Source organism: Corella eumyota, chromosome 6 (genome assembly GCF_963082875.1).
Source record: "Corella eumyota chromosome 6, kaCorEumy4.1, whole genome shotgun sequence".
In the NCBI taxonomy this organism is placed as follows: Eukaryota; Metazoa; Chordata; class Ascidiacea; order Phlebobranchia; family Corellidae; genus Corella; species Corella eumyota.
This window is the reverse complement of record NC_137495.1, coordinates 272,908-296,340: the sequence shown is the minus strand read 5'-3', so window position 1 is coordinate 296,340 and position 23,433 is coordinate 272,908. Positions and strand designations below refer to the sequence as shown.

The 23,433-nt window shown below is 30.7% G+C and overlaps 6 protein-coding genes across 9 annotated transcripts; 5 read left to right on the top strand and 1 right to left on the bottom strand.

Moving 5' to 3' along the window:
* The first annotated feature begins 876 nt into the window (after window positions 1-876).
* Window positions 877-8,255, top strand: LOC145755620 (UTP--glucose-1-phosphate uridylyltransferase-like). 3 transcript variants are annotated; one of them, XM_082571865.1, is made up of 11 exons: window positions 877-1,042; window positions 3,896-4,098; window positions 4,247-4,354; window positions 4,755-4,940; window positions 5,063-5,196; window positions 5,330-5,621; window positions 5,995-6,192; window positions 6,398-6,476; window positions 6,850-7,016; window positions 7,219-7,323; window positions 7,657-8,255. In XM_082571865.1, exons 1-11 carry the CDS (start codon window positions 877-879, stop codon window positions 7,762-7,764), a joined length of 1,746 nt encoding a protein of 581 aa, XP_082427991.1. In that variant the 3' UTR covers window positions 7,765-8,255. The 3 variants fall into 3 exon arrangements, with proteins under 3 accessions (XP_082427991.1, XP_082427992.1, XP_082427993.1); XM_082571866.1 differs by lacking the exon at window positions 877-1,042 and adding an exon at window positions 2,224-2,345; XM_082571867.1 differs by lacking the exon at window positions 877-1,042 and adding an exon at window positions 3,320-3,543.
* Window positions 8,256-8,495: 240 nt separating this feature from the next.
* On the top strand, window positions 8,496-12,209 carry LOC145754961 (uncharacterized). Its single transcript, XM_082571139.1, has 8 exons — window positions 8,496-8,648; window positions 8,862-8,986; window positions 9,437-9,636; window positions 9,929-9,977; window positions 10,114-11,177; window positions 11,503-11,580; window positions 11,720-11,788; window positions 12,085-12,209. The coding sequence occupies exons 1-8, from the start codon at window positions 8,540-8,542 to the stop codon at window positions 12,170-12,172; spliced, it is 1,782 nt and encodes a 593-aa protein (XP_082427265.1). The 5' UTR covers window positions 8,496-8,539; the 3' UTR covers window positions 12,173-12,209.
* A 740-nt stretch (window positions 12,210-12,949) lies between these two features.
* On the top strand, window positions 12,950-17,022 carry LOC145754962 (RNA 2',3'-cyclic phosphatase ANGEL2-like). 2 transcript variants are annotated; one of them, XM_082571140.1, is made up of 9 exons: window positions 12,950-13,541; window positions 13,790-13,829; window positions 13,953-14,079; window positions 14,484-14,594; window positions 14,916-15,106; window positions 15,361-15,476; window positions 15,805-15,978; window positions 16,207-16,329; window positions 16,405-17,022. In XM_082571140.1, the coding sequence occupies exons 1-9, from the start codon at window positions 13,067-13,069 to the stop codon at window positions 16,713-16,715; spliced, it is 1,668 nt and encodes a 555-aa protein (XP_082427266.1). In that variant the 5' UTR covers window positions 12,950-13,066; the 3' UTR covers window positions 16,716-17,022. The 2 variants fall into 2 exon arrangements, with proteins under 2 accessions (XP_082427266.1, XP_082427267.1); XM_082571141.1 differs by having other exon boundaries at window positions 16,409-16,585.
* Window positions 17,023-17,230: 208 nt separating this feature from the next.
* On the top strand, window positions 17,231-20,041 carry LOC145755252 (uncharacterized). Its single transcript, XM_082571476.1, has 6 exons — window positions 17,231-17,641; window positions 18,103-18,244; window positions 18,558-18,679; window positions 19,013-19,169; window positions 19,461-19,612; window positions 19,949-20,041. The coding sequence occupies exons 1-6, from the start codon at window positions 17,420-17,422 to the stop codon at window positions 20,039-20,041; spliced, it is 888 nt and encodes a 295-aa protein (XP_082427602.1). The 5' UTR covers window positions 17,231-17,419.
* Window positions 20,042-21,214: 1,173 nt separating this feature from the next.
* Window positions 21,215-22,343, top strand: LOC145754993 (uncharacterized). Its single transcript, XM_082571178.1, has one exon. The coding sequence runs from the start codon at window positions 21,366-21,368 to the stop codon at window positions 22,185-22,187; it is 822 nt and encodes a 273-aa protein (XP_082427304.1). The 5' UTR covers window positions 21,215-21,365; the 3' UTR covers window positions 22,188-22,343.
* On the bottom strand, window positions 22,282-23,393 carry LOC145754994 (uncharacterized). The gene is made up of 3 exons (XM_082571179.1): window positions 23,363-23,393; window positions 22,968-23,165; window positions 22,282-22,773 (listed from the first exon to the last, which is right to left on the bottom strand). The coding sequence occupies exons 1-3, from the start codon at window positions 23,391-23,393 to the stop codon at window positions 22,469-22,471; spliced, it is 534 nt and encodes a 177-aa protein (XP_082427305.1). The 3' UTR covers window positions 22,282-22,468.
* Between the last annotated feature and the right edge of the window lie 40 nt (window positions 23,394-23,433).

Below are 23,433 nucleotides of genomic sequence, written 5' to 3'. Positions count from 1 at the left end.
TAGAATAGGGGGCGTTAACTTTCTTTGTGCGGTAAATGTTTGCTAAAAACCTTTTCCGTAATTAGAATCTAAAAAATGACGTTTTTTTGATTTAACTTTAACATAAAAGGCATTTATCCAATTAAATCTAATATTAGCCTAATTAAATGTTAATTAATTAATTTCCTGTTTTAACTAAATTACCGCTCAAAATCTAAACATAAACAATACAAATTCTGGAATGATTTGTTATCCGAATAAAAACAGTTATGACGTAACATTAATGCTTATTCTTTCATACAATGGTCTGTATTCACGGAAATTGATAGATTGTTAACATATTGTTTGTTCACAGAGAATCAGTTTTTGAAACAGAATTTTTATATTTTTAAGCTAGTTTTATAACTTTTTAATAATTTTAAATATTAAAAAATAAACTTAATCTAGCACTCGGGTGCTATTTTAATAAACGTCATAGTTTTAACTTAGTGTGACTTTAAAAACGCAATTATTTTACTACTGTAGTAGTGTTTGTTTGGTAAATATCAACTTTGTGTGCTCGACTGTTTCAGCACAAAAAAGTTTTATTTTATGGATTCAATTATACGGCATAATATTTCGTACAATGAACAGTGTTAAGTAGTAGAGGGTTAGACATGCTTTTTAAATGGATTTTTAGTTATTTTTTGAGTTGAAATTGGCCATTTAAAATTATGTCAGTTCCTAAAACGTTGTTTTTAAAAATATGTTTAAAAATAACACGTATGGTCACGTGGTTTCACGGTCGATTAAACATTTACTCGCCGTATCGTTATACTTTAAACTAAACTTCGACGTTCGAGCAGTTTATTAACACATGTTATTATGACGTCATATAGGCGATAATAGTTTGTAACAATGACAGTAGAAGAACCGGACAAGAACGAAACAATTTTACTCGAACGAAAGTCAAATTTCTCGTCTAGCGAAAGCTTGAGTTCGAGTTCGAATCTCAGCGAAGTCAACTCAAGTCCGGAACTTTTGTCTCCGCTCATTGGATCGGGTTCGGGGAGTCCCCAGATAGGTAAGTGGAACATTTTGCGTAAATTACAAAAAAAATGGTTGTTAATTAATGGTGTATGATCTATTGGTGTTTATCAACCAGTAAACCAATAATATTAATATGTTAAATTAAATTTGGTAATAAATTTCTTAAAAAAAAACTAATTAAAGCAATGCAAACAATATTAGAATATCAAGTTTTTTAACAGTTCCGTTTTGCTTAAAAATTAAAAAATATTTTGTTAATATCAGTAATCTTTATGTATCTTTAACTTTAAACATATCTTGTTACAGTTTTACCAATTACAGAGATGTTATGTATGGTGTAAACATGTGCAATTAACCATGTAGTTAAACCCTTACTTAGTGGCGCCTAAACAAAGCGGGCTTTATTTTATTAAAGTATTCGTGCGTTACTTCACGTTTAACCACAAGTAGAAATAGTAGAATTGTTATGTAGCGAATGTTAAAGATTAAACGCCGATAAATATCACAATCTTCTTTGATATGAATTAATTTAAAAAATAATTTTGTTTCATTTCAAATTGGCGTCAACACTTTTATTTAAAATTAAATTTAGTTGTATTTACCTTATTTGGCTTTTAGGTTGTTTTTATTGTTACGTCATAAACAGTTTAAACTTAATTGTTTTAGAATAATGTAATAATAACAATGGTCGCGATAATAAGTTGATAAACTTGTTGTTAATTAAACTAAAACTTAATCCTTAATTTGGTTACGTGTTAAGGATGTTTTGTTGTTAATTCTTCTATTTATATCTCCTATTATATTTAGGTGATTCACGCCTACATTTAAACCAATTACAGCGCGGTTTGGTCACGTGATAAGTCTTTGTTTTTATTGGTCCAGTTGTCTGACAATTAACCTTAAAAAAAAATTGTTTATTTAAGAAATAAATTTTAAATTTTAAAATTTCCGCTAAAAGTGACAAATTGTTTTAAAGTTTAATTGTTTTAGTGCTCTGTAATAAACAAACATACAAGTAGTAACTCTTTGTTTAGGTAATAATCGTTTTTGTTTACGTAATAGACGTCGTTATTCGTCACAAGACACGTAGAAAAGTGGTAAAAGTTAAAAATTTGACGTTGTTAATTTCGACAACAAGAATGTATGGACCCTGGGGCTAAGCTTGTTTTTAATTTTTTCTTGTACGTTGTTCTGTGGTATATAAACTACGTACCTGTTGTACCGGTCGTACCACATTACTATAAGTTCGTTACTTTAAGTGTAAAGTTTAAGTTTTAAGTTTTAGTTTTTTTTAAGTTTTTTTTTGAAGAAAAATTTGATTCTACACAAAATGTTGGGTAAGATTTTGTTGAAAATTTTTGTTAAAGTTATCTTTAAATTAATCTTATTTTATATTTATTTTAATGATTTTTTGATTTTATTACTCGAAAATAATTTTGATTTTTTGTCTCCAATTAAATTTTTGAATTCTTTATGTCTTTAAAATCTTTTAAATTTTAAACATTTTTATAAACTAGTTTATATAATCTTATAGCTATAGATTATTTTTATTTGCTTTTCGCTTGAAACTTTAATTATAGTGTTGTATTTGACAGGATATAATCTTTTATAAGGAATATGCCAAAGTAAAATATTTGTAATTATAGGTTAAGAAGTTATATGAAAAATTTTTTTTTTTTTTTTTGTTTTTTCGCGCATTATTGAAAGTAAAAAATAAATACGATATACAATTAATATTACAACAATGCGACGGGAAAAAATGACAAAATCAATTTAATGATTTAAAACATGCCAAAAGTATTAATGTTTACATAAAGATTTTAAGTATGTTATGGCATGGTCACAAACCCAAAACTTATTATAATTATTAAATAAAATATGATTTATTTTTTTGTTAAAGAATTAAACCTAATTTTTACTAAGAATTTTATTTAAAAAGTTCTAAAAAATTTAAAAAATTCTTTAAAAAAATTTTGTTAGTTTTTAAGGATAAATTTAAATGACGTCAATATAATTTAAATTAAAAATTTTGGAAACATGTTATCACGTGATATGATGTTTACTGTAGCATGACAAAATTGCTGTGTCAGCAAATTTTTTAACGTGATGATGTAGGAAGGTCGTTTGTAATTATATCGTGTTAAACATTCTAGAAATATGACATTTTATGTTTGTACATTATGTTAATAAGGTGTTTTACATATTGGTTTGATGAAAATACACAGTTTTGCGTTAATTAAACTAGTTTAAGCTTGTTTTAATGAATTGAGAGTTGTACAGTTGTACCACGGTTTAGATATTGCAAATAAAAAGTAAATTAAAAACGTTTTTTGTGCGTTTATCAAAAATTTAAACTATTAGTTTAATTTTAACATAGTTGTGTGAAATTTTAATGTTGGTTTCTTGTATTTTTATTATTCGGTTAATTTAAGAAAATAGTTAATGTTTTAATTATTCATTTATGTTTGTATAGTCTGATAGTTGTGTTAAGTAATTTGTGTAGATAAGTTCTTGGTTTAAGGAAATCTAAGGCAGGTCAGTGTTTAAATCTCTATATTTAATCTAGGTCCACAAGTACTACCATTAAGTTAAATTCTAGAAAGCTCTATTAGCGTCGTCCGCCGGTTTAAACAAGTGGTACTAAAATCAATGCGAAAAAGGCAAAAAGTACATGGGAAGATTAGGGTATGGTTAAAAAAATGCCGCCCTTTTTGCAACTTGGCGGATGATGCTAATAGAGAACTTTAAATTCTGACTCTGCTTGCCCCAACTCTTGGTAGTTGAAAGAAGTAATGGCACATTGTTTAATATTATCGCAAAGTTCACTTTGCAAATTCAGTCAATTCATCGTATTAATAACAAATTGATAAAAAAAATTTTTTACTAGGAATTAAACGCACTGCTTCGACCAACTACGTTGACTGGGAACTACTGTTTTCTGATCCTCAGATTGCCTCAAGTCCAAGCAAAGGGATGCAAAGAACACAAAGTATGATGGAATTCCAGCAATTGATGAAAAATGACGCAAAGTCAGCTCTCAGAACTGAGCTTGATAAGCTTGGAGACACTGCAGCAAATGAAGCTAGAGATGTGAGATTTTTGTTCGTAAAAATTAAATTTTTGTAACCTTTTTTGTCTTATTTTAGATCTACTTAATATGACTAAAACATACTAGTGTTTGTACAAAATATTTGCGTTTACCTAATTTTTGATTAACTTCTAATTGTTTCGCTTTTAGAGTGTAAAAAAAGATTTCGCAAACTTTGAAAAACTCTTCCGACGTTTTTTATTGAAATCGGGTCCGAGCATTGTTTGGTCGGAAATTAAATCGCCACCAGAGGGCTACGTAAGTAAAATTCATAATATAAATAAACCTATGACCGCTATAATATACAATATAGCAGTCAAACCAGCACATGGTGTAGTGATCAGCAGCGTTGTGTGGTAAGAAAACTTGCTACAACACACATGAATTCGTGGGTTCAATCCCCACTGTTCTTAAGCTGTAGCACCCTTGAGTAAGGCGCTATAAACAGTATGAACTCCTGCTGAGTCAACATGACATTTGTAATCTAATATAATATCCCAAACTACTAAAGGTATCTCGAGACTGCGTTGGAGTAACTGATGTTACTCTATTTTTAAGTCGCATATTTGACCTTCCCATATCAACGATAAACATATATAAAAAAAATAATAATATTACAAAAATTACAATTTTAAAATTTAAAATTTTCTGTTTTTAGATTCGATCTTACAAAGAAATGGCAACAAGTGAGCTGGGATGTTCACACAAAGATTTGTTGAGTAAGTTGGTGGTGATCAAGTTAAACGGGGGGCTCGGGACTAGTATGGGTTGCGTGGGGCCCAAAAGTTTGATCTCTGTCAGGAGTGGGTTAACTTTTCTGGACCTTACGGTGCAGCAAATTGAGGTGGGTGAAGGGGTTAAATTTAAATATGATTAAATATTAACTTTTGATTTTAAAGTGTTTTTGTATATACTTCTTAAAACTTAATATTTTTTTTTTGTAATTTACTAAAATTTATTATTTAGTCGCTGAACAAGAAATATGACTGTGATGTGCCCCTCGTACTAATGAACTCTTTTAACACCCATGATGATACGAACATGATTTTAAGGAAATATGCTTCGTGTCACGTGAAGATCCATACTTTTAACCAAAACAGGTAATGGCTTCAGTTGGTTCTACTTTAACTTATAGCTCTGATCTTTTATCTTAACAACTAAACTTGATTTTTATAAAAACTACTTTTGAAAATTTTTTGTTGTTAAAAATCAAAAAAATTTTAAATTTTCCAGGTACCCTCGCATTAACAAAGACTCTCTTCTTCCTGTTGCCCAGTCCTGTGAGGACTCCCTTGAAGCGTGGTACCCTCCCGGACACGGTGACGTCTACGAGTGCTTCGTCAAATCGGGTCTCGTCGATAAGTTTCTTAAAATGGGGAAGGAGTTTGTGTTTGTGTCTAACATCGATAACCTGGGAGCCACAGTTGATCTAAATATATTAAACATGTTGGTGAACCCCCTGGATCCAAGTAAACCTTGTGATTTTGTGATGGAAGTGACGAACAAAACAAGGGCTGATGTTAAGGTGAAAACTTGCAATTATTTTTTTTGTTTTAAGTAGGTTGGGATAAGTTTATAAATGTGTATGTCAAATTGTATACATTTTACTTAGTTGTGTTTATACAAAAACAAAGCAAAACAAGGGTAAAAGTAGAATTTAATTTTTATTCCAATTTAGATAGTACTTTAAATAGTACTTAAAGTTAAAGTAGTTTGTTTAGTAAGTTGAGTAATTTCTACAGAGGTCGTATTATGTTACAACCCCTATTTTGTTTTGTGCCGCATGCTCCTAATGAAGATTTGTAAATTTTGAACTCATAAAAATGTGAAAAAAAACTAATTAAAAAATTACAACAAGACCTTACATGTAACATTTATTAAAACTTTGACTTCTTTAGGGAGGAACCTTAATAGAATACGACAACAAACTAAGGTTGCTTGAGATTGCCCAAGTTCCCAAAGAGCACGTAGACGAATTTAAAAGCGTTTCAAAATTCAAGATTTTTAACACCAACAACTTGTGGATGAATATTAAAACAATGCAGGAACTCGTCCTGGACGGCAACATGACAATGGAAGTCATTGTTAACAACAAGGTTTGAGAACAATGAGCATTGTTGGGTGTTAATAAAAGACCAATTGTTTATAACTTTTATACAGATTTTTAATAAAAACAGGTGCAGACTTTGTTTTTATTTGATCTAGTAGGGTTTAAATTAAAATTTCAATTAAATTCTCCATTTTAAGTATATATTATTCTATGTTATGGCCAATATTTTAAGATTTCTTGATATTTAACAGAGATTGGGGAATGGAACAAATGTGATTCAACTTGAGACCGCCAGTGGAGCAGGAATCAAAAACTTTCACAATGCAATCGGTGAGTTTCGTTCGAATGTTTGTGACAAAATTTTCTTCGTACATCCGTCGGTTTTGGGACAAATTGTAATGTTACTACTTGTGGTTGATTGTATGTCTATAAGTAAGGTTAGCATGCCCACTTTGAAGACTTATTGCTTTCTTAAATCAGTTATATTACTATACCACAACCATCTTGTAAACAGAAGTGTAACAAAATATACTTTGGTTTAGTAATTATGCTAAACTTCAAACTTTTGTGTAAACATATAATACTAATGGCATGATTTAAATTATAAAATTAAATTGTCATTTTTTCTCCTTTCGTCAATGTAATATTAATTGTATATTGTCTTATTATTAAAAATAATTTAATAAACCTTTTCGTTATGTAGGAATCAACGTCCCACGAAGTCGGTTCCTCCCAGTAAAGAAGACCTCGGATTTGTTGCTGGTGATGAGCAACTTGTATGAACTGAGGAACGGGACGATGGTCATGAGTGGGGAGAGGATGTTCCCGACTACCCCTCTTATTAAACTTGGAGATGAACACTTTTCCAAGGTTTGTGTGTTTTAGGTTTGATTTCAATAAGACATTTTTTAATAACTTTTTTAGCCGTGGTTGTTGTTTAGAAAATATCTTTTAATTTCCAAAACTTTGGTGAATAGTATTACTGTAACTGTTTTCTATACAGAAAATTAAATCAAAAGTAATTCCCCCTTAGTATTTACAATCTCTATACTAACAATATTGCTTGTTGTAGATCCACAAATTTCTGGGCAGATTTGCTAACATCCCTGACATGTTGGAGTTAGATCACTTGACCGTAAGCGGTGACGTCACTTTTGGAAAAGATGTCACATTGAAGGTTTGTTCATTTGTTTTTGTACTTATTAATTTTGTCGATAATACGGCCTGAAAGCTCCGAACATCTGAACAGCATACCTTTTTGACATAATTTTTCCATCTGGATGTGGGAAGGCCAACTTCGCGACCTTGAAGTAACACCAATTACTTCGATCCAGTCTCTTTGGTTACCTTTGCCAGTTTTGAAAATTATTGATTATAATTGCCAGATAACTAATCTGTTAATTAATTTCTAGCTTGCAGCAGTAAACATTTAAAGATACTTCATACAATGCTTGTTATGTTGTTCCTTATATTAAGTTAACTTAACTTATTTTTAATTTCTTTTAACCAGGGCACGGTGATTATCATTGCAAACCATGGAGAACGAATCGATATCCCATCAGGTGCCTTCCTTGAGAACAAAATCGTGTCCGGAAACTTGAGGATTTTGGATCACTAAAGCAGTTATATGATATCTATGGATTTTATGGACGTTTATATGATGTCTATGATTTATTTCGATGAAACTTTTTAGCACTTAATAACAAATAACTTTTTAATTGTTTTAAAAATGAACAGAATTGTTTTAGTTTATTTATTTGTGTGACAACATTACATCAAATTATAAAGCTTTTGTTTTAGGAAGCTTTTATTTCCACTGTTTTTATGATTATTGTAAATTTGTGTCAAGCATTGGCTCTGTCTTTACATTCTCAAAATATTATTTTTCGTGTCTTAGTTTGGTTCGTTTTGCAGTTTTAAAATAACTAGAAATATTTCGGTGCTTTTGCAAGTTATGTTAAGTCCTAATTGATCTATTTTTTCTTGTTTTATCTAAATTTAATCTCAATTTTAGTCATTTTTCTAAAAATTTTGCCTTTTTTTAAAGGAGATATGAGTTTACTTTATTTAAAATCGAGAATTTAATAAATTATGGTTTAATTTATATATGTTATATATTTTAAATGTTTTTAAATATAACAAAATTAATTCTTTACTTTTTTTTAATTCAAAATAATTAATTCTGACATCGAGGATAAAGCGATATATTAAATTTGATTTTTTAATTTGGCAACACGCTGGAAAATAAAAGCGCGCTAATTTAGGAAAACAAAAATATTGACTTCGTCATTTTTTTATTATCATTAAAAAAAATCTTAAAGCTGGTTTAGATATATTGGTTAAGTTTTTAAAGCACTGGAAATTAGGGAACTTCGTTGTAATTTATTCACAAAATGAGTGAAAGTTCAAGTAACAACCGTTTACTAGAAATTGTTAAGAAAAATAAATCGTTAAGAAAAGATTCTGACTCGGAACTTAAACGAAAAAAAAAGAAACCGAATTGTAAGATTCTTGTTATTTATGCAACATATATTATCACTAATTTGTCTGATTTTTACAATATCGTTTATGTACTTAAATATATATAATCATTGAATAATTTTTATATAGCTTTATGATTGTCAGTTTGTATTTAAAAAAATCGGGTCTGGGTGTGAATTTAGCTAGTTAGAATTTTTTTTAATTATTTAAGTTTTTTTTATTTTTATGTTGCAGGCAATGATTCGTTTTTACTGCGTCAATCTTGTGCAATTTCAAAAAAAAACAAACAATTGATCAAATCCTTAACTGCATCTAATAACTTGAACACACAATATGACCAAGCACTAAGAAAGAAGGAGGTAACTAATAAATTAATTTTTCTGATGCATTTTGTTTTTTGCTTTATGTTCCTGTTTATTTTGGACAGCGTAGTCAGCTGGTGGCATAGCGGTCAAAACACTTGCTATGTTACATAAGGCTGTAAGTTTGATTCCCACTGCTCTCGTGCAGTAGTGCCCTTGAGTAAGGCGCTATAAATGGTACGAACTTCTGTTAAGCCAGCACTTAATCAGCAAATTAATTATCGGGGAATTATTATCCATAAAATTCCAAACTTTTGAGGTTAGCTCGAGACTGGGTCAGGGTAACAAATGTCACTCTATGTTTAGACTGTAAAGTTGGCCTTTTTAAAAAAAATTATACAAGAAATGTCGCTATTAGTTTTATTTATACGCAAACTGTAAATAAATAGTGAAGGTTGTGCATAAAGCTATGTCGGTTAAGTTTTGTAAAACATTTTATTTTACCAGGCTTCAGAAATGTCGTTAATGATCAAACTAAACTCCAAAGTAATTTTAATTAAAAACTTGGAGGATGAACTGAAAAGCTGTGAAAATAAATTCAAAGAATACGAAGATTTTCTGAAAAATATTGCAAATATGACGATGAATTTTGTTGGAAATAGAGAAAACAAAAGTGGTGAAACAGCAACATTAACTCCAAGTAAACTGTAAGTTTAGATAAAATTTAGAAACTCTAGTACTTTTGGCCACTATGTAAATCTAGTTTTTGTTACATTTTTAATGAATATATATATATACATCTTCTTCAACAAAATTTTAAAATTTATTTTTAAAAGCATTTTCTGTATGGGGATTTGGGCATAAGCATAGTATCAGATAATGTCTTATTAACTTTTTTGAGGGGGCACATGAATTTCGATATAATGTCAGTAGTTCATGTCATTGGCTGTATACATTATTGAACAGTTGGACAACTAAAAATTTAATTTGATTTTACAGAAAACTTCCTCAAAGAGTTAAAATGAATCAACGCCAATTCATCAAAAAGGTTATTAACATTTTTAAGTTTGTTTTATTTCCAATTGTGTGTATTCTAGTTTTCAATAAACCTATTATATCCATAGGCCTTCTTATTGTTGTTCAATAAAACCTGAAATAAAATCTTCTTTAAATTTGTTGTTCAGTGGAAACCAAATCTGTGCCTACTTGAAGAAGGGGGATCTCCCCTGAATGATACACCAAGTAGAAGCCCGCGGGTTGATCAACAACCAGATCAACAAATTAATGTTGATCAACAACCAGATCAACAAATTGATGTTGATCAACAACCAGATCAACAAGTTGATGTTGATCAACAACCAGATCAACAAACTGATGTTGATCAACTAAGCGATCAACAAAACCCGTTTCTCAACGAAACTCCGTTCGATCCTGAAGCTTTTCAGTTAGATTTTGGGGACGAAACTGTTGTTTCTAATAATGATGTCACAATGGAACCAAATGATGTCACAGTAACTCATAATGGTGATGTCACAATAACTCGTAATGGTGATGTCACAATGGAGACACTTGATGTCACAATAAACAACAAAGATGGCAGCATTGTTGATCAATGCAATGTAACGTTAAATGATAATGATGTCATAATAGAGCAACCTGATGATGTCATATCAAATCAACAATCTCTTCCAGAAGAATATGATGTCATAAAGGATCAGGATGTTGTTAATAAGAAGAAGCGGAAATCAAGAAGATCTTCAGCAAGAGAACTTAGAATCCCTGATATTTTAAATCTAGTTTCCAATGATGAAGCTGAAAATGTTATAAAACAACACAAAGTAAATGAGAGAAAATCAAGGGGGGCGATTGCGAATAAAAACACTGAAAACGAGATTGTTATTCTGGATGAAAATAAAGAACCGAGTCCACAAGTGTACAGAAGGCGAACAAGACAATCAATAAACAAAGAACTGAATTGTGATGCAACAATGGTTAAAAACAATAAAGAAAACGATGATGTGTTAGTTTTAACTAATACTTCGACTAAGGTCACAAAAACTGCTACAAAATCAAAGAAAAGGGGGGAAAAGGGGATGAAAGAATATGTTAAACGAACTGGGGCTGAAATCTATAATACTTCGAATGCTGATAGTTTTATTTTTGATTCCAATACTCGGGTTTCAATCTCTAGTATCACGGGGAAGAAGGATGAGGTTAAAAAGAGGGCGATGTCGGATATTTCAAACGAGTAAGTTCTACTTTAAACTTTTTTTTCTGCAACTTTAAATTCTATTACATTTTTTATGGTTAGTATTAATAGACGGTTTACTCAAATGGCTGCATAATTACCCTGTTTAAGCAGTAGTTGTATTATTGTCTTAACAAATATTAGCTTATATTATTTGGTCTTTTACCACGAACAGCATTTTTTTAATCTAATTGGTTATAAATTGATAATATATATAAAAATATTGTCAATTAGGCTCCTTTATAAGTATTTATTTTTTTGAATTATTTTTAATATATTGTTTAACATGTTGCTTATCTGATTTATATTTGTTTAAATTAAACAGATCAACGAAACGAATGAAACAAAACGAAGTTAACCAGGATTCACCGAAGAGACAATCTACTTCAGACCTAAGCGGAGAGTAAGTATAAATATTTACAACCTTTATCAGAAGTTATTCACCCATCAGTTTTTAAATGATAAATTTTATTTCTTGTTTGCTGATATATTTTGCCATGTTTTCCTACGCTTATGTAACACAATATATTTGTTATTATTAGAAATGAGATAGTTGGTAGAAGGTCTCGCAGGGGGGTTGTTGTTTCTTACAAGGAACCTCGATTAAACAGGTTTTTATTTGTTATCTCTGTTAACTTTATTGTTGTAGTTTCTAATTTGCTTTTGGTGTATCATTATCCTTAATGTGGAAAGGTTGACTTCACAACTTAAACATAGAGTAACATTTGTTACCCTGACCCAGTCTCTAGTTACCTTTGAAAGTTTGGGATATTATAGACTTTAATTTCTCAATAATTAAGCTGCTTTTTAATATTTGGCTCAGCTCACCAGTAGTTTATTTATTAACTCGCTTTACTGCAGCATAAAAGCAGTATTTTTATAACTTTTTTTAACTTATTCTTTTTAGTAAAAAGCGGAGAGAATGGACTGAAAGTGAATTAAAAAATGCATCAAAGAAGAAAAAAACAAGCAAGAAAATAACTTCAGAAATCTAACACCACATTTTTAGCATAATTTTTACTTCTTTTACAGGGACGTTTGTTTTTTTAGCAAGTGTATTTTGAATAAATTTTTTAAAAGTGTATTTAATATAATTGTTGTAAATAATAAACTCTAATGTTTAACATTAACTACAAACTCTAAGTTCTACTGGACAATTGAAAACAATCACCTTTAATTACTTAGATTTAGGGCAAGCAAAAGTAGTAGATTGAGTAAATTTATATGGTCAGGGCAAGCAAGGTTTAGTAGTCACATATTTTACCTTTTTATTATTAAATTTATTATATTTTGACGAAAGTCTCCAATATTTTATAATTTATTGTGAGTGAGGATAAAGAATTAAAAGTTCCTACACTTTGAAAAGTCGTATTTCAGTTACAAGTTTAATTTTAGATTTCTCAAATGTTAAATCGTTTAAAATCTCACAAAACAGCTGATTGCTGACAAGTGATAAACAGGCAGAGGGGTTATGTATGTAAACCTTTAGTATTCAGAAAGATGTAGCTGTTCGGTAAACACGTAACTATGTTTTATATAAGTGATTAGTTGTTGTCCGCTGCTAAAAGCACAGCTATAGAGGGTAAACTAAGGTTTAATTATAAACTTTACCCAACCTTAAAGTATTTAGTAACAACTCTTAATTTTTTTTAAAGGCTTCTACATACAGACACAAGATTTCAAAATTGTAGTGACTTTTTATTTTCAGCTTGTATGTTTTATTAATTTTCAAGATTTTAAGAAAAAAACTTTTATATTCTAGATACCAAAATAAGTGTTAATTTGTATTTATCTGTGAAACTTCAAAAACTTATCTGTGAAAACTGTTTAACTCTAAAAACATTCAAGCAACCGAACAAATGAATCTAAAAGTTGTATTAAAGTAGTCGATGTACGCCAGTCTTTTAGGCTTGTTTAAAATGACAACGCCTAACCCTAACAAGTTTGTGCCTGGACACTGGGTCAAAGCAGCCAAGCAGCAAATAAATCAATCATCGAATCGAGGACAAAACTTTAACTCAAGGCAACAGCATGAGAGTTATCAAAGCTATAGAAATTTGAATGAAAATCAGCCGAGATATTTGAACCAATATCAAAGACAAAATTCGTATTCAGCAACGAGAAGTTATTCAACTTCTAATTATAACAATAATAACGATTTGACTAATAATATAAAACGTAAATATTCACGCTCTGCTGATTTCATGTATCGGAAAAAGCCACAAGTCTTGTTTAGAAATCTAAGAAGCAGGGCTCATAACCAAGATGAGTATATTCATACAAGGGACAAGGGTTATGACACTCCATCTACTTCGCAACCAATTCTTCATATTCCGATCACAAATCAGTCACAATCCTGCCATGGTGAGCTCTATTCATTAGCTTTAAAGTTTTGATGGAAAAATGTTAAAAAGTTAATGCTGTTGTATATGTATTTTTTTTAAGTTCTAAATGTTTTTATTGATTAATTTACTTAAAGTAGGATGTAGAAATGACTTAAGATATTGATTTGTAAACTTATTTAATTTTATTGATCCAGAAGTTGCTGAAAAAGGTTCAACTGTTTTTGTAAATATTTTTTGTAAGAATTTAATTAATTATTTTGTGTTTAGAATTATCAACAAAAAAGAATTTAAGAATCAAGCATAAAAGGTTTATTTTAATTAACATTAATTAATAATTATTGATTGTTTTGATTATAATTTATTTATATTTTGTATTTGACATCACTTCCTTTAAATGTGTAAACAAATAATGTCAATTATGATGTCACAGAGGTGAAGAACAACTGGCACGTGATTGGTTGACGACAGATAAATTTGGAAATAAATTGAGGTTATCAAAGGTTCCATTATCTGGTGACAATGATTTCAATATTATGTCATACAACATGTTGTCACAGGTGGTAATATTGTTTTGATTTTTTATTTAAATCTAATGTGTTAAACTAAAATGGATTTTGTATTTTTTCTCCCAATTTATTATTATTTTAATTTTTTACTACTTTTAAATTGTATTAACATTTTATTTAAACCGTACAATCCTTTAACACTGTACTATCTCTTTATATTAAAGAGTAGTGTACAAATATATGTGTGTATATTTTAAATTTATTTTTATTTAAAAATTTATGATATAATATATATATATACTTTAAATAAACAAAAATCAGGCTGTGGTACAAGGGTAAATAATTCGGCCAACTTTATGTTAAGGCCATATTACATTTAATGGTAAACACCCAATTGTTTAAAATGCAATTTTTCTGGGTTACAAACTGTTTTTTTTATCTAAATTTTATTGTAGAGATTGTTGGAAAACAACATGTTCTTGTACAAGGATTGTAACCAAGATGTGCTGGGATGGGAGTTTAGATGGAACAACTTGAGGAGGGAGATGGAGGGATATAACACTGATGTAAGTTTATTGTTTGATTATTTTACCTTGGTGAATAACAAGTCTGCACTCTTTAGTATTTATGATACTATAACCTTACTTGCTATAACTTTAAAAATTAACTTATTCTTCCACCCTGCTTGCTTAAATTACACAAAATTAACTAAATCTTCTACTATTATTGTCCCAACACAGTTAAAATGGAATTAGTTGTGGTAGTAAAATCCAGTTAAGTTAAACCACATTAAATGCTGGCTTTAAACCAAAATAATTCACTTGAAAACAAAATTTAATAAAAAAAGTTAAACTTTTTGTTATATTAATTAACTTTCTTCTACTTAGATTGTTTGCCTCCAGGAGGTTGAGAACACCCACTTTAGTAAACATATTGCTCCATGGTTGGAATCCAGGGGTTACCAGTTCGCTTACAAGAAAAGGAGTGGTTACGAGAGTTCAAAACCTGATGGAGTTCTCACTGCTTGGAAGGTGGACAAGTTCAAACTTCTCATCTCTAAACCTGTGGAGTATTATAGGTAAGTAAATACCAACTTTTATTTCTTGTTTTCTTTGGTAAAATATTTTTTATTCTGATGTAGGAAGAAGCCCTTTTATTTTTGATGTAGATGGGTTACTTCACAGTTTTAACATAAAGTATCTATTGTGGCCCAGCCTAGCCTTGAGTTGACTTTTCATTTTTGATATTATAGATTATAATTGCCTAAAATTAAACTGCTAATTGGGTTAAGATAAAGCGTATTTGAATAATTTTCATTTTATATTTTACCAGATCAGCCCACAAACTGACACGTTGCCATAATGTTGGATTAATTTCAATGTTAAGGATGAAGAATGGGAAGCATATTTGTGTTGGAAACACTCACTTACTCTACAATCCTAAGAGGGGTAAGACTTTTGCACTTTTCCTCAAACTTGGTTTGAACAAACTTTAGGTTTTGTGACGATAGTTAAAAGCTTTTTTTTTATTATTTAATCGTTAAAGATGTGGAAGGTCGACCTCATGACCTAAACATAGAGTAACATCAGTTACTTTAGCCCAGTCTTGAATTAACTTTGGCTGTTTGGGATATTATAAATTATAATTGCCTGATAATTAAGCTGCTAATTAGTTTTCTGCCTGGACAATAGTTTCTATGGAGATGGTAAAGATATTGTTTTTCTAAAGATTACCTATTTCAATTATTTTACTTTGTTTTTATTTTACAAACACTAGGTGACATCAAATTGATTCAACTTGCGATCTTGTTTGCCGAGATAAACAAGGTCATGAACTTTCACACCTCAAGGACAGGGTCAAAGCCCCCTCTAGTGGTGTGTGGGGATTTCAACAGCACCCCAAGGTCACCTTTGTACAAGTTCATCACCAAGGGAAGACTTTGTTATAAAGGTGGGTGGAAAATAACTTTAACTTGAATTTTTTTAAGTTATAAAAATTATTGCAAATATTAATTAAAAATTTAATAAATTTTATAGCCTCTTAAATTAATTAATTTTAATTAATTAATTTCTATTCAGTTCTAAATTAATTCACAAAAAAGTTGGAAAAAGGTTAAAAATATATAGCCTATTTTATTTTTGTAATTTTTGCCTAATTTTTTTTTATTATCTCCATAAGACATGGGCATTAGAGAAATCTCGGGGCAAGGAGGGGATGAAAACGGGGGACCTGGAACCGTTATGGAACCCAAGTTGATCCCAGACTGTTTGGAGATGAATAGCGACAGCACTTTTGTACAAGGTGTGTAAAAAACTTGTTTTTATTCATTTTAAATTACTCTCGGTTGGACTTATAATAATTAAGTTAATTTTTTAGAAAGAGGACAAACTAATGGTCAAGATTATAATTTAAGTCACCATTTGGGTTTGCTGCACTCGAGTGGCCACGATCACAAAGCATTTGAAACGACAACGATGCAAAATAAAGGAGTGACAGTTGATTTTATATTCTATACCCCTCCACCATATAGAAGTAAACACAACCTGAGAAGAGGGGGTTCTAGTTTAGAGATTAAGGGACAGTTGTCGAAAATATTGGCGGGGGAAATTAATGAAGTAAACGGGATTCCAAACCACGTCCATTCTTCGGATCATCTTCCAGTTATTTCACAATTCCAGTTTAAATAAAATGGAAGATTCTAATAGAAAATTAAAAATATTTGCAACTTTATGGCTTCAATTTTGACTCTTTTTGATTTTTTTGTACTTAATAACTTTTAATAACATTAGTAACTTGAACTTTTTAATGTAAAATTCTTTGTCGTATTTTCCTTAAACTTTTCGTTGTTTAGGTTTCTTTCAGTTTTTGTTTGTTTTTTAAAGTATTTCAACGACTGTGCAAAGAATTAGTTGAATTTTATTTATTGCTGCTTTCATTTTAGGTAAAACTTTTAAGTTAAAACTATGCAGAGTATTATTAACTTTATTTCTTGTTTTTGTCACCATTTTGTTTGTTTTTAAGTATTTGTAAAAGTTAAATTAAATGTGCTTTTTAAATCTGATGTTAAGGCTTAAGGTTGAGTTTCTACATCGAGGACAAACGTAAACAGTTTAAAGTTTGAGGATAAACAATGTTTCCATTTTAATTTGACAACCCTGTTTCGCGACAACACGTGTTGTTTATAGTAGAAATTTAAGGGAGATTACCTTTTTTGTTATGATGTCACAATCTGCTAAACATGTTACAAATAAAGGTATGAAGTTTCTCTTATTATGAGATCACACTCTGGTAGTTGAAAAAGCTTCTATAGACAAGCCAACCCAGTGACGTCACTTTAATCGTCTGCAAAACAATTTGCGTTCTGTCAGTCTGTTTTTTTACCCAAAAAACAATGGATTTAAACGAAGCAAAAACCAAATTTATTGAACTAACAACCCAAGTAAAGTCGTCAGAACTTTCACAGTTTATAAATTGGATCCAAGATTCAGATCGTTTTAAGTTCAAGGAGAATAATGACGTCATAATGGAGAATATTGCTTCAGAAATTCGTGAACTTGTTCCGTTTGAAGCAGTGTTGCCAAGTGAAAGGACATTTGTTCCCATAGCTGGAAAGGCTAGTAACGCTTTTGTTGTTAATGTTTCCTTGTTTAGTCAACCTACTTTAACATTGCTAGGTTGTGTCTTAATGTGTATTTGTTAACTAAGCTTTATCCTCGATGTGGGAAAAAATAGAGTAACACTAGTTATCCTGGCCAAGTCTCGAGTTGTATTTGCTGGTATGGAATATTATAGATTGTAATTTCTCGATAATTTAGCTGCTTGTTGGTTTTAAAATGTCACGATTTAATTTGTTTATAGCACCTTATAGCAAAGGTAAAGCATGAAAGCAGTGGAAAAACCCTAGATCTTGACTTTTCTTACTCTAAAAAAAAAAAAATTTTAAAAACATTTTCTTTGTCTTCAGTTTGTTAAACTAAAAAATTGTCAATAATATTAAATTCATATATTTTAAAACATAAAAGTTTATTAGGAATTTTCTTTGAAATTTCTTGAAATTGACTTTCTTTATTTTAGAACTCAGATTGTGATGAAGAAGTGACGTTGCATGTCGATAGTTTTCTGTACGACGACGAATATTTGGACGATCTTGTTGATAACAACAAGTTCAGCAGAAATTATTGTTGCAAATGTGGTTCAAAGGCAACCAAACCTTACAGTAAGTAAGGATTTTATTATTGAAAAAAACTTTTAAATTTATTATATATATAATTATTTTTTTTCAAAATTGATTGTTTTGGTGCTGTGTAGTGGTTATATTACTTGGCTTTACTACAGGTCCCAATGACGATAGTTACAACTTCCCCAGATCACTTTAAAGTCAACTCGAACTGGGTCAGGGTAACAAATGTTACTCTATATTTGGGTTGCGAAGTTGACCTTTCCATTTTAAGGATAAATACAGCAAATAAATAATATATTACAACATAAGTTTAGTTTTGGATAATATTTAAATTTTTAATTTTTTTCAGCTTTTATTTCTCATTCATCTTCAATTTCTTCCTTAAAAACAATTTTTAAACAAGTTTTGCCGGATCTATCGAACAAAACTTTTATTGATGTTGGGTCAAGATTGGGAGCTGTACTGTACGCTGTGAGTTTAATGTCTTATTTTATATTTTAAATGAAACATATTTTGTTTAAATGTTTGTTTAGGTTTAACCGATTAGTATTGGCAGAGAAATGTTGTGATTAGGACATATTGCTTCACTACATGAGTTTCTGTGTTTGATTCTCACTGCTGCTGTAGCGCCCTTGAGTAAGGTGCCATAAACGGTGTGAACTCCTGCTTAGCCAGCACTTAATCAGCAGCATAATTACTGGGCAATTATAAACTATAATATCTTAAACTGCTAAAGGCAACTCGACACTTGGTTATAAATGCATTCAAACCCTACTTTTATAAACAAATAAACTATTCATTTAGGCAAACTTATATTCAAGTTGTAAGAAGATAACAGGAATAGAAATCAACCAAGAGTTATGTGAATTACAAGAGAAAGTAGTTAACAAATATGAGATGGGAGATAAAATTAAAATTGTTAATTCTGATGTTTTGGATTGTCCCGATTTACTTAAATCTGGTAAGAAATGTTAGAATTTTTTTATAAAATTTTTATTTGCAAATAAATCTGTGGTACTAAAGACTAAATAATCTCACTAGTTAAAGGATGTGATTAGAGGAAGTGGTGTTATTGTAAATTTAGTTTATCTTAAAAGTTTTTATTGGCAAAAATTTTCTTGTGGTTATTCAATTTATTGCAAATTAACTTTTTAAACCACCTCTCTACAAAGCCACAACAATTTCAATACGTTATTTAATTTAATTTGTCAATTAGGCTTAATGTAAATTTTTAAATTTTAATCTTCTACAGCTGATGTTTTAATGATGAACAACGTATTCGAATTCTTCACTGAGCATAACAAACTTGCTACAATGTGGAGATTTATAATCAAAACTTATCGGGGGGAAAATAAACTTTTAATCACATGTCCCAGTCTCGAGGAATCTTTGGATATAGTTGGGGTAAGTTCTTTGTTTGTTGGGGTTAATATTGTGGACCCAACGACATGGTGTAGTGGAGTGAACACTTTACAACACAAGGTCTTGTGTGGAATTTCTACTTCTCTCATGCTGTAGCACCCTTGAGTAAGGTGCTATAAAAGATATAAAATCAGCAGCATAATTATTGGGCACTGCCACAGGCAACTCGAGACTGGGTCGGAGTAACTGATGTTACTCTATGTTAAGGTCAAAAAAAACCTTTCCATATCAAAAATAGATAAATACATAAATTTTGGCCCAAAAAAAGGTTTAAATATAAATTTTTTCCATATAATAATTTCCTTTTTTATATCCCAGCTTTCCTGTGTGATCCCAGCCTGGGTGGAAGAAGTGGGATTCGAACCCGAACTTTTAGATCAGGAAGATTTGCATTTGTATAAAGTTAAATAAAACTTGGTAATATTTGTTATTGGGTGCAGGTTTATTTTGGTTGGTATTTAGGCACCTAGGATTAAGTTTTATGTGGTCATAAAATTGCAGAAAGTGGGATTTAAAAATGGCAGAAAATGTGATTTAAAAATGGCAGAAAATGTGATTTAAAAATGGCAGAAAATGTGATTTAAAAATGGCAGAAAATGTGATTTAAAAATGGCAGAAAATGTGATTTAAAAATGGCAGAAAATGTAATTTATAAATGGCAGAAAATGTGATTTAGAAATGGCAGAAAATGCGGATTAAAAATGGCGTGAAATTATGATTTAAAATGCGCAAAAATTGGCAGAAATTTTAAACTAAAAATGGCGTAAATATATGGTTTAAAACACGATAAAGAATGCGAAAAATACAAATTATAATGGCGTTACATTAGGCACAAAATGACTTTACGATTTGAACAAAACACCTAAAACTACATGTGAAGTGTGTCAACTATTTTAATATTAGATAAAAGTAGGTTATAGATATTTGAATATTACAAAAATACATTGTTGAATGTTACTGATTGTTAAACCGGAAACCCTTAACTTTTCAGTGCGCATTTATATAACACTATTGTCGTGGTGAAAAGGTTATTGTATAACTTATTAATCACAGCATAGGAAAAGCATTGAATAATGAACTATGCCCCCAGGCCACTCTTTTACTCAATATTAGCCTGTCTAGTGTTGTACAAAGAATAGAAAAATAACAGTAAAGGTTGTTTTAGTAGGCTACTAGTTATATAACTTGTTAAAAGTTAGTTTTTAGGTTAAATTGTTAAAATATTGAACAGGTTTAAATTAGATTTGTTTGATTGGCGTTTGTTAAGTTTGGCTTGTTTTAAAAAGTACTTAAATAACGCTTTTTATACGAAAGCTAATCTAACTTTAACGTTGTTAGAAACTGGTATAAAAATGGTGTTTCAAGCCATGTTAAAATATAATTTAATTAGATTGTTTTATGTTATGATTATTAAAACTTTAAAGTACTTTTACTGAGTTGTGTTTTGTATTTTAAAAGTTTTTAGATAGCGTTTATTAAAACAATTTAAATTCATTTTAAAAGTTTGTTTATTTAATATTGGTATCAAGAGGTTGGTTTTTTCTTATAAAGCTTTTAGGCAAAGTTTAATTTGGTTTAAAACATTTGAATTTATTTTGTTTAATTATCATCTTTTTAGTCGATCAACCTTTGTCCATTAAGCAATTCAATTTGTTTACACACAAGCAGTATTGTGACGTCATACTGTACTTTGTATCGTTGCAGTATAACTAGGTTCTAGAATGTTAGTGTAACAATGATTGTGACGTCATGGATTTTGTTAATATTCTTCCGCGGGGTTTTACCCGACCCCATTGTTCCCTTGGATTCAAGAATTGTATTCGACAACAAGGAAGACAATGACGTCATAGTCGATTTTGTGCCTCTGGTTATGACGTCAGACAAGATTCTGGATCGCTTTAACGATTCTGCGGCCGACTTTAAATTGGATGATCCACTATTTAATAAACGCATTGATGACGTAATAGAAATAAACAATGACGACAGCGATGGTGAAACAATCGAGATTGGGGAAAATGTTGCTGTGACGTCACAAATGAAAAATATAAACGAACAATTAATAGAATCGAAGATATTTGTAGTTTCGACCGCCGAGACTAAGAACGTTTCGAATAAAGTTGAAAATATTAAGCCGCAGGTGGGCGCAGGGGAGCAAGTTAAAATTGATGACGAAGAAATTTTAATGCTTGAACAATTAAAACCGAAAACACACGAGGTTTCTGTTAAAAATACAGAAAAAGTTCAACTAGAAAAACAATTAACAACAAAAGCAGAAGAAATTGCTGAAAATAAACTCAATTTCAAAAGTCAAATCGATAAAATTGGGTTCAAAACTTCAGAAGTTGGAGGAAAAATCGAAATTTCTGAAACTCACTTTGAAATCACCAAGCTCACCACAAACGGGGAGGTTTTCGCATGGGGTGATTTATTAGGGACACTGTTTGTCGTATTTTGTCTTTTTGCTTTTATTTTCTCCATGCGTAGAATGATCTGGAAATCTTTTATTTCCCTTAAACCCTCGCCTTGGAGATCTATCAAGTCAAGAAACTACTACTGACCTCATCAAATACTTGTGACGTCATAATCTTTCCCCTTGTGACGCACTTAAAGTATTATTTTTTGTCAAAACGCAATATTTTGTTCAGCATTTTATTTATTGCAACTTTTTCGTAAAATATTTTATTTATTGAATAAATAATTTATTCGCTTCTAAAGTGTACGAGGGCCATAAAGTTTTAACAAACGGATGACGTCATAAACAGAATATGACGTCATAAGTAAAAAAAAATTGCGAACATTAGATTTTAATTCTCATTATACGTCATCGATATGACGTCATCAGTAATTTTTTCCGGAGTATTGCTCGAACTCATTCTGACCTGATAATGGCGGACCACGTGACCTGGGGGTCGGTCTCGGTGGGAGTTGATCGCCATGGTAACGGGGTTTCGGGGGCGGCATCGGAGCTTGAGAGGTCCTTACAGAAGGGTCGTACCCCTGTTGTGGTGGTTCGTACCGGGTGGGTTTGTTAGAGGGCACCGGGGGCGCGGGCGGGGTCCAAAACTCCCCCGGGTCGTTCCCGAAGAATTGAAGTTGGTAAAGTCGACCCAAGAACGACATAAACTCTGCGAAGTTCATCTCACCTACGTCATAATCAACTTTGTTACGTCCCACATATTTGTAATCTTTTACAGAGAGGTCACAAAGCCTTTTATTTTAGTCACAATAACTATTTTAAATTTGTTTGTTACCGAACAATTACTAACACCGTAACAACAACATTGCTCATAACACGTCACAATTACTATTTTGATTGACATTATTACGTCATAATTACCATCGCCATCTTGGTCCAAGTTGTCGATAATTCCCTCGCATTGTTTCGTGGACAAGTTCGAGCCACAATTACGTAACAGGTGACGTAACTCGCGACGTTGAAGCGTTCCCCCATTGTCTACGTCATATTTCTGGAACACGCGAAGCATAAGAGAAGCCGCATATTCGAGATTTAATTCAGTGTCCGATGCCCGGGCAGCTTTAAACATAATTGTCTGTTATTATGACGTCATAAATAAGTTACAACAATGCATTCAGTATTTTAGCGAATTTGACAAACTTAACTATAAAACTACAAACTGATGTTATAATTAAACCTTTATTACGTCACAACACTCTATTCTTACATCGCGGTTAAAGACACAAACTCTAAAACAAGTAAAAGTTAGAACAAACCTTTGTAAGCAACCTTGTTCTGTTGGTCCATATTCCTTGTAATAATAACTCGCTTTGTGACTCCATTGTTA

Excerpts from the sequence above, each read along its gene's own strand:
- LOC145755620 (XM_082571865.1), top strand. The coding sequence starts at position 877 with ATGACAGTAGAAGAACCGGACAAGAACGAAACAATTTTACTCGAACGA. Across the intron at positions 5,622-5,994 it reads AAACAAGGGCTGATGTTAAG|GGAGGAACCTTAATAGAATA; the intron begins GTGAAAACTTGC and ends TGACTTCTTTAG. Across the intron at positions 6,193-6,397 it reads AAGTCATTGTTAACAACAAG|AGATTGGGGAATGGAACAAA; the intron begins GTTTGAGAACAA and ends GATATTTAACAG.
- LOC145754961 (XM_082571139.1), top strand. The coding sequence starts at position 8,540 with ATGAGTGAAAGTTCAAGTAACAACCGTTTACTAGAAATTGTTAAGAAA. Across the intron at positions 8,987-9,436 it reads AAGCACTAAGAAAGAAGGAG|GCTTCAGAAATGTCGTTAAT; the intron begins GTAACTAATAAA and ends TTATTTTACCAG. Across the intron at positions 11,581-11,719 it reads ACTTCAGACCTAAGCGGAGA|AAATGAGATAGTTGGTAGAA; the intron begins GTAAGTATAAAT and ends TGTTATTATTAG.
- LOC145754962 (XM_082571140.1), top strand. The coding sequence starts at position 13,067 with ATGTACGCCAGTCTTTTAGGCTTGTTTAAAATGACAACGCCTAACCCT. Across the intron at positions 14,595-14,915 it reads TGGAGGGATATAACACTGAT|ATTGTTTGCCTCCAGGAGGT; the intron begins GTAAGTTTATTG and ends TCTTCTACTTAG. Across the intron at positions 15,107-15,360 it reads AAACCTGTGGAGTATTATAG|ATCAGCCCACAAACTGACAC; the intron begins GTAAGTAAATAC and ends ATATTTTACCAG.
- LOC145755252 (XM_082571476.1), top strand. The coding sequence starts at position 17,420 with ATGGATTTAAACGAAGCAAAAACCAAATTTATTGAACTAACAACCCAA. Across the intron at positions 17,642-18,102 it reads TTGTTCCCATAGCTGGAAAG|AACTCAGATTGTGATGAAGA; the intron begins GCTAGTAACGCT and ends TCTTTATTTTAG. Across the intron at positions 18,680-19,012 it reads TGGGAGCTGTACTGTACGCT|GCAAACTTATATTCAAGTTG; the intron begins GTGAGTTTAATG and ends CTATTCATTTAG.
- LOC145754993 (XM_082571178.1), top strand. The coding sequence starts at position 21,366 with ATGATTGTGACGTCATGGATTTTGTTAATATTCTTCCGCGGGGTTTTA.
- LOC145754994 (XM_082571179.1), bottom strand. The coding sequence starts at position 23,393 with ATGGACCAACAGAACAAGGTTGCTTACAAAG. Across the intron at positions 23,166-23,362 it reads GAACAAGGTTGCTTACAAAG|CTGCCCGGGCATCGGACACT; the intron begins GTTTGTTCTAAC and ends TTATGTTTAAAG. Across the intron at positions 22,774-22,967 it reads CTTGGACCAAGATGGCGATG|GTGAGATGAACTTCGCAGAG; the intron begins GTAATTATGACG and ends ATTATGACGTAG.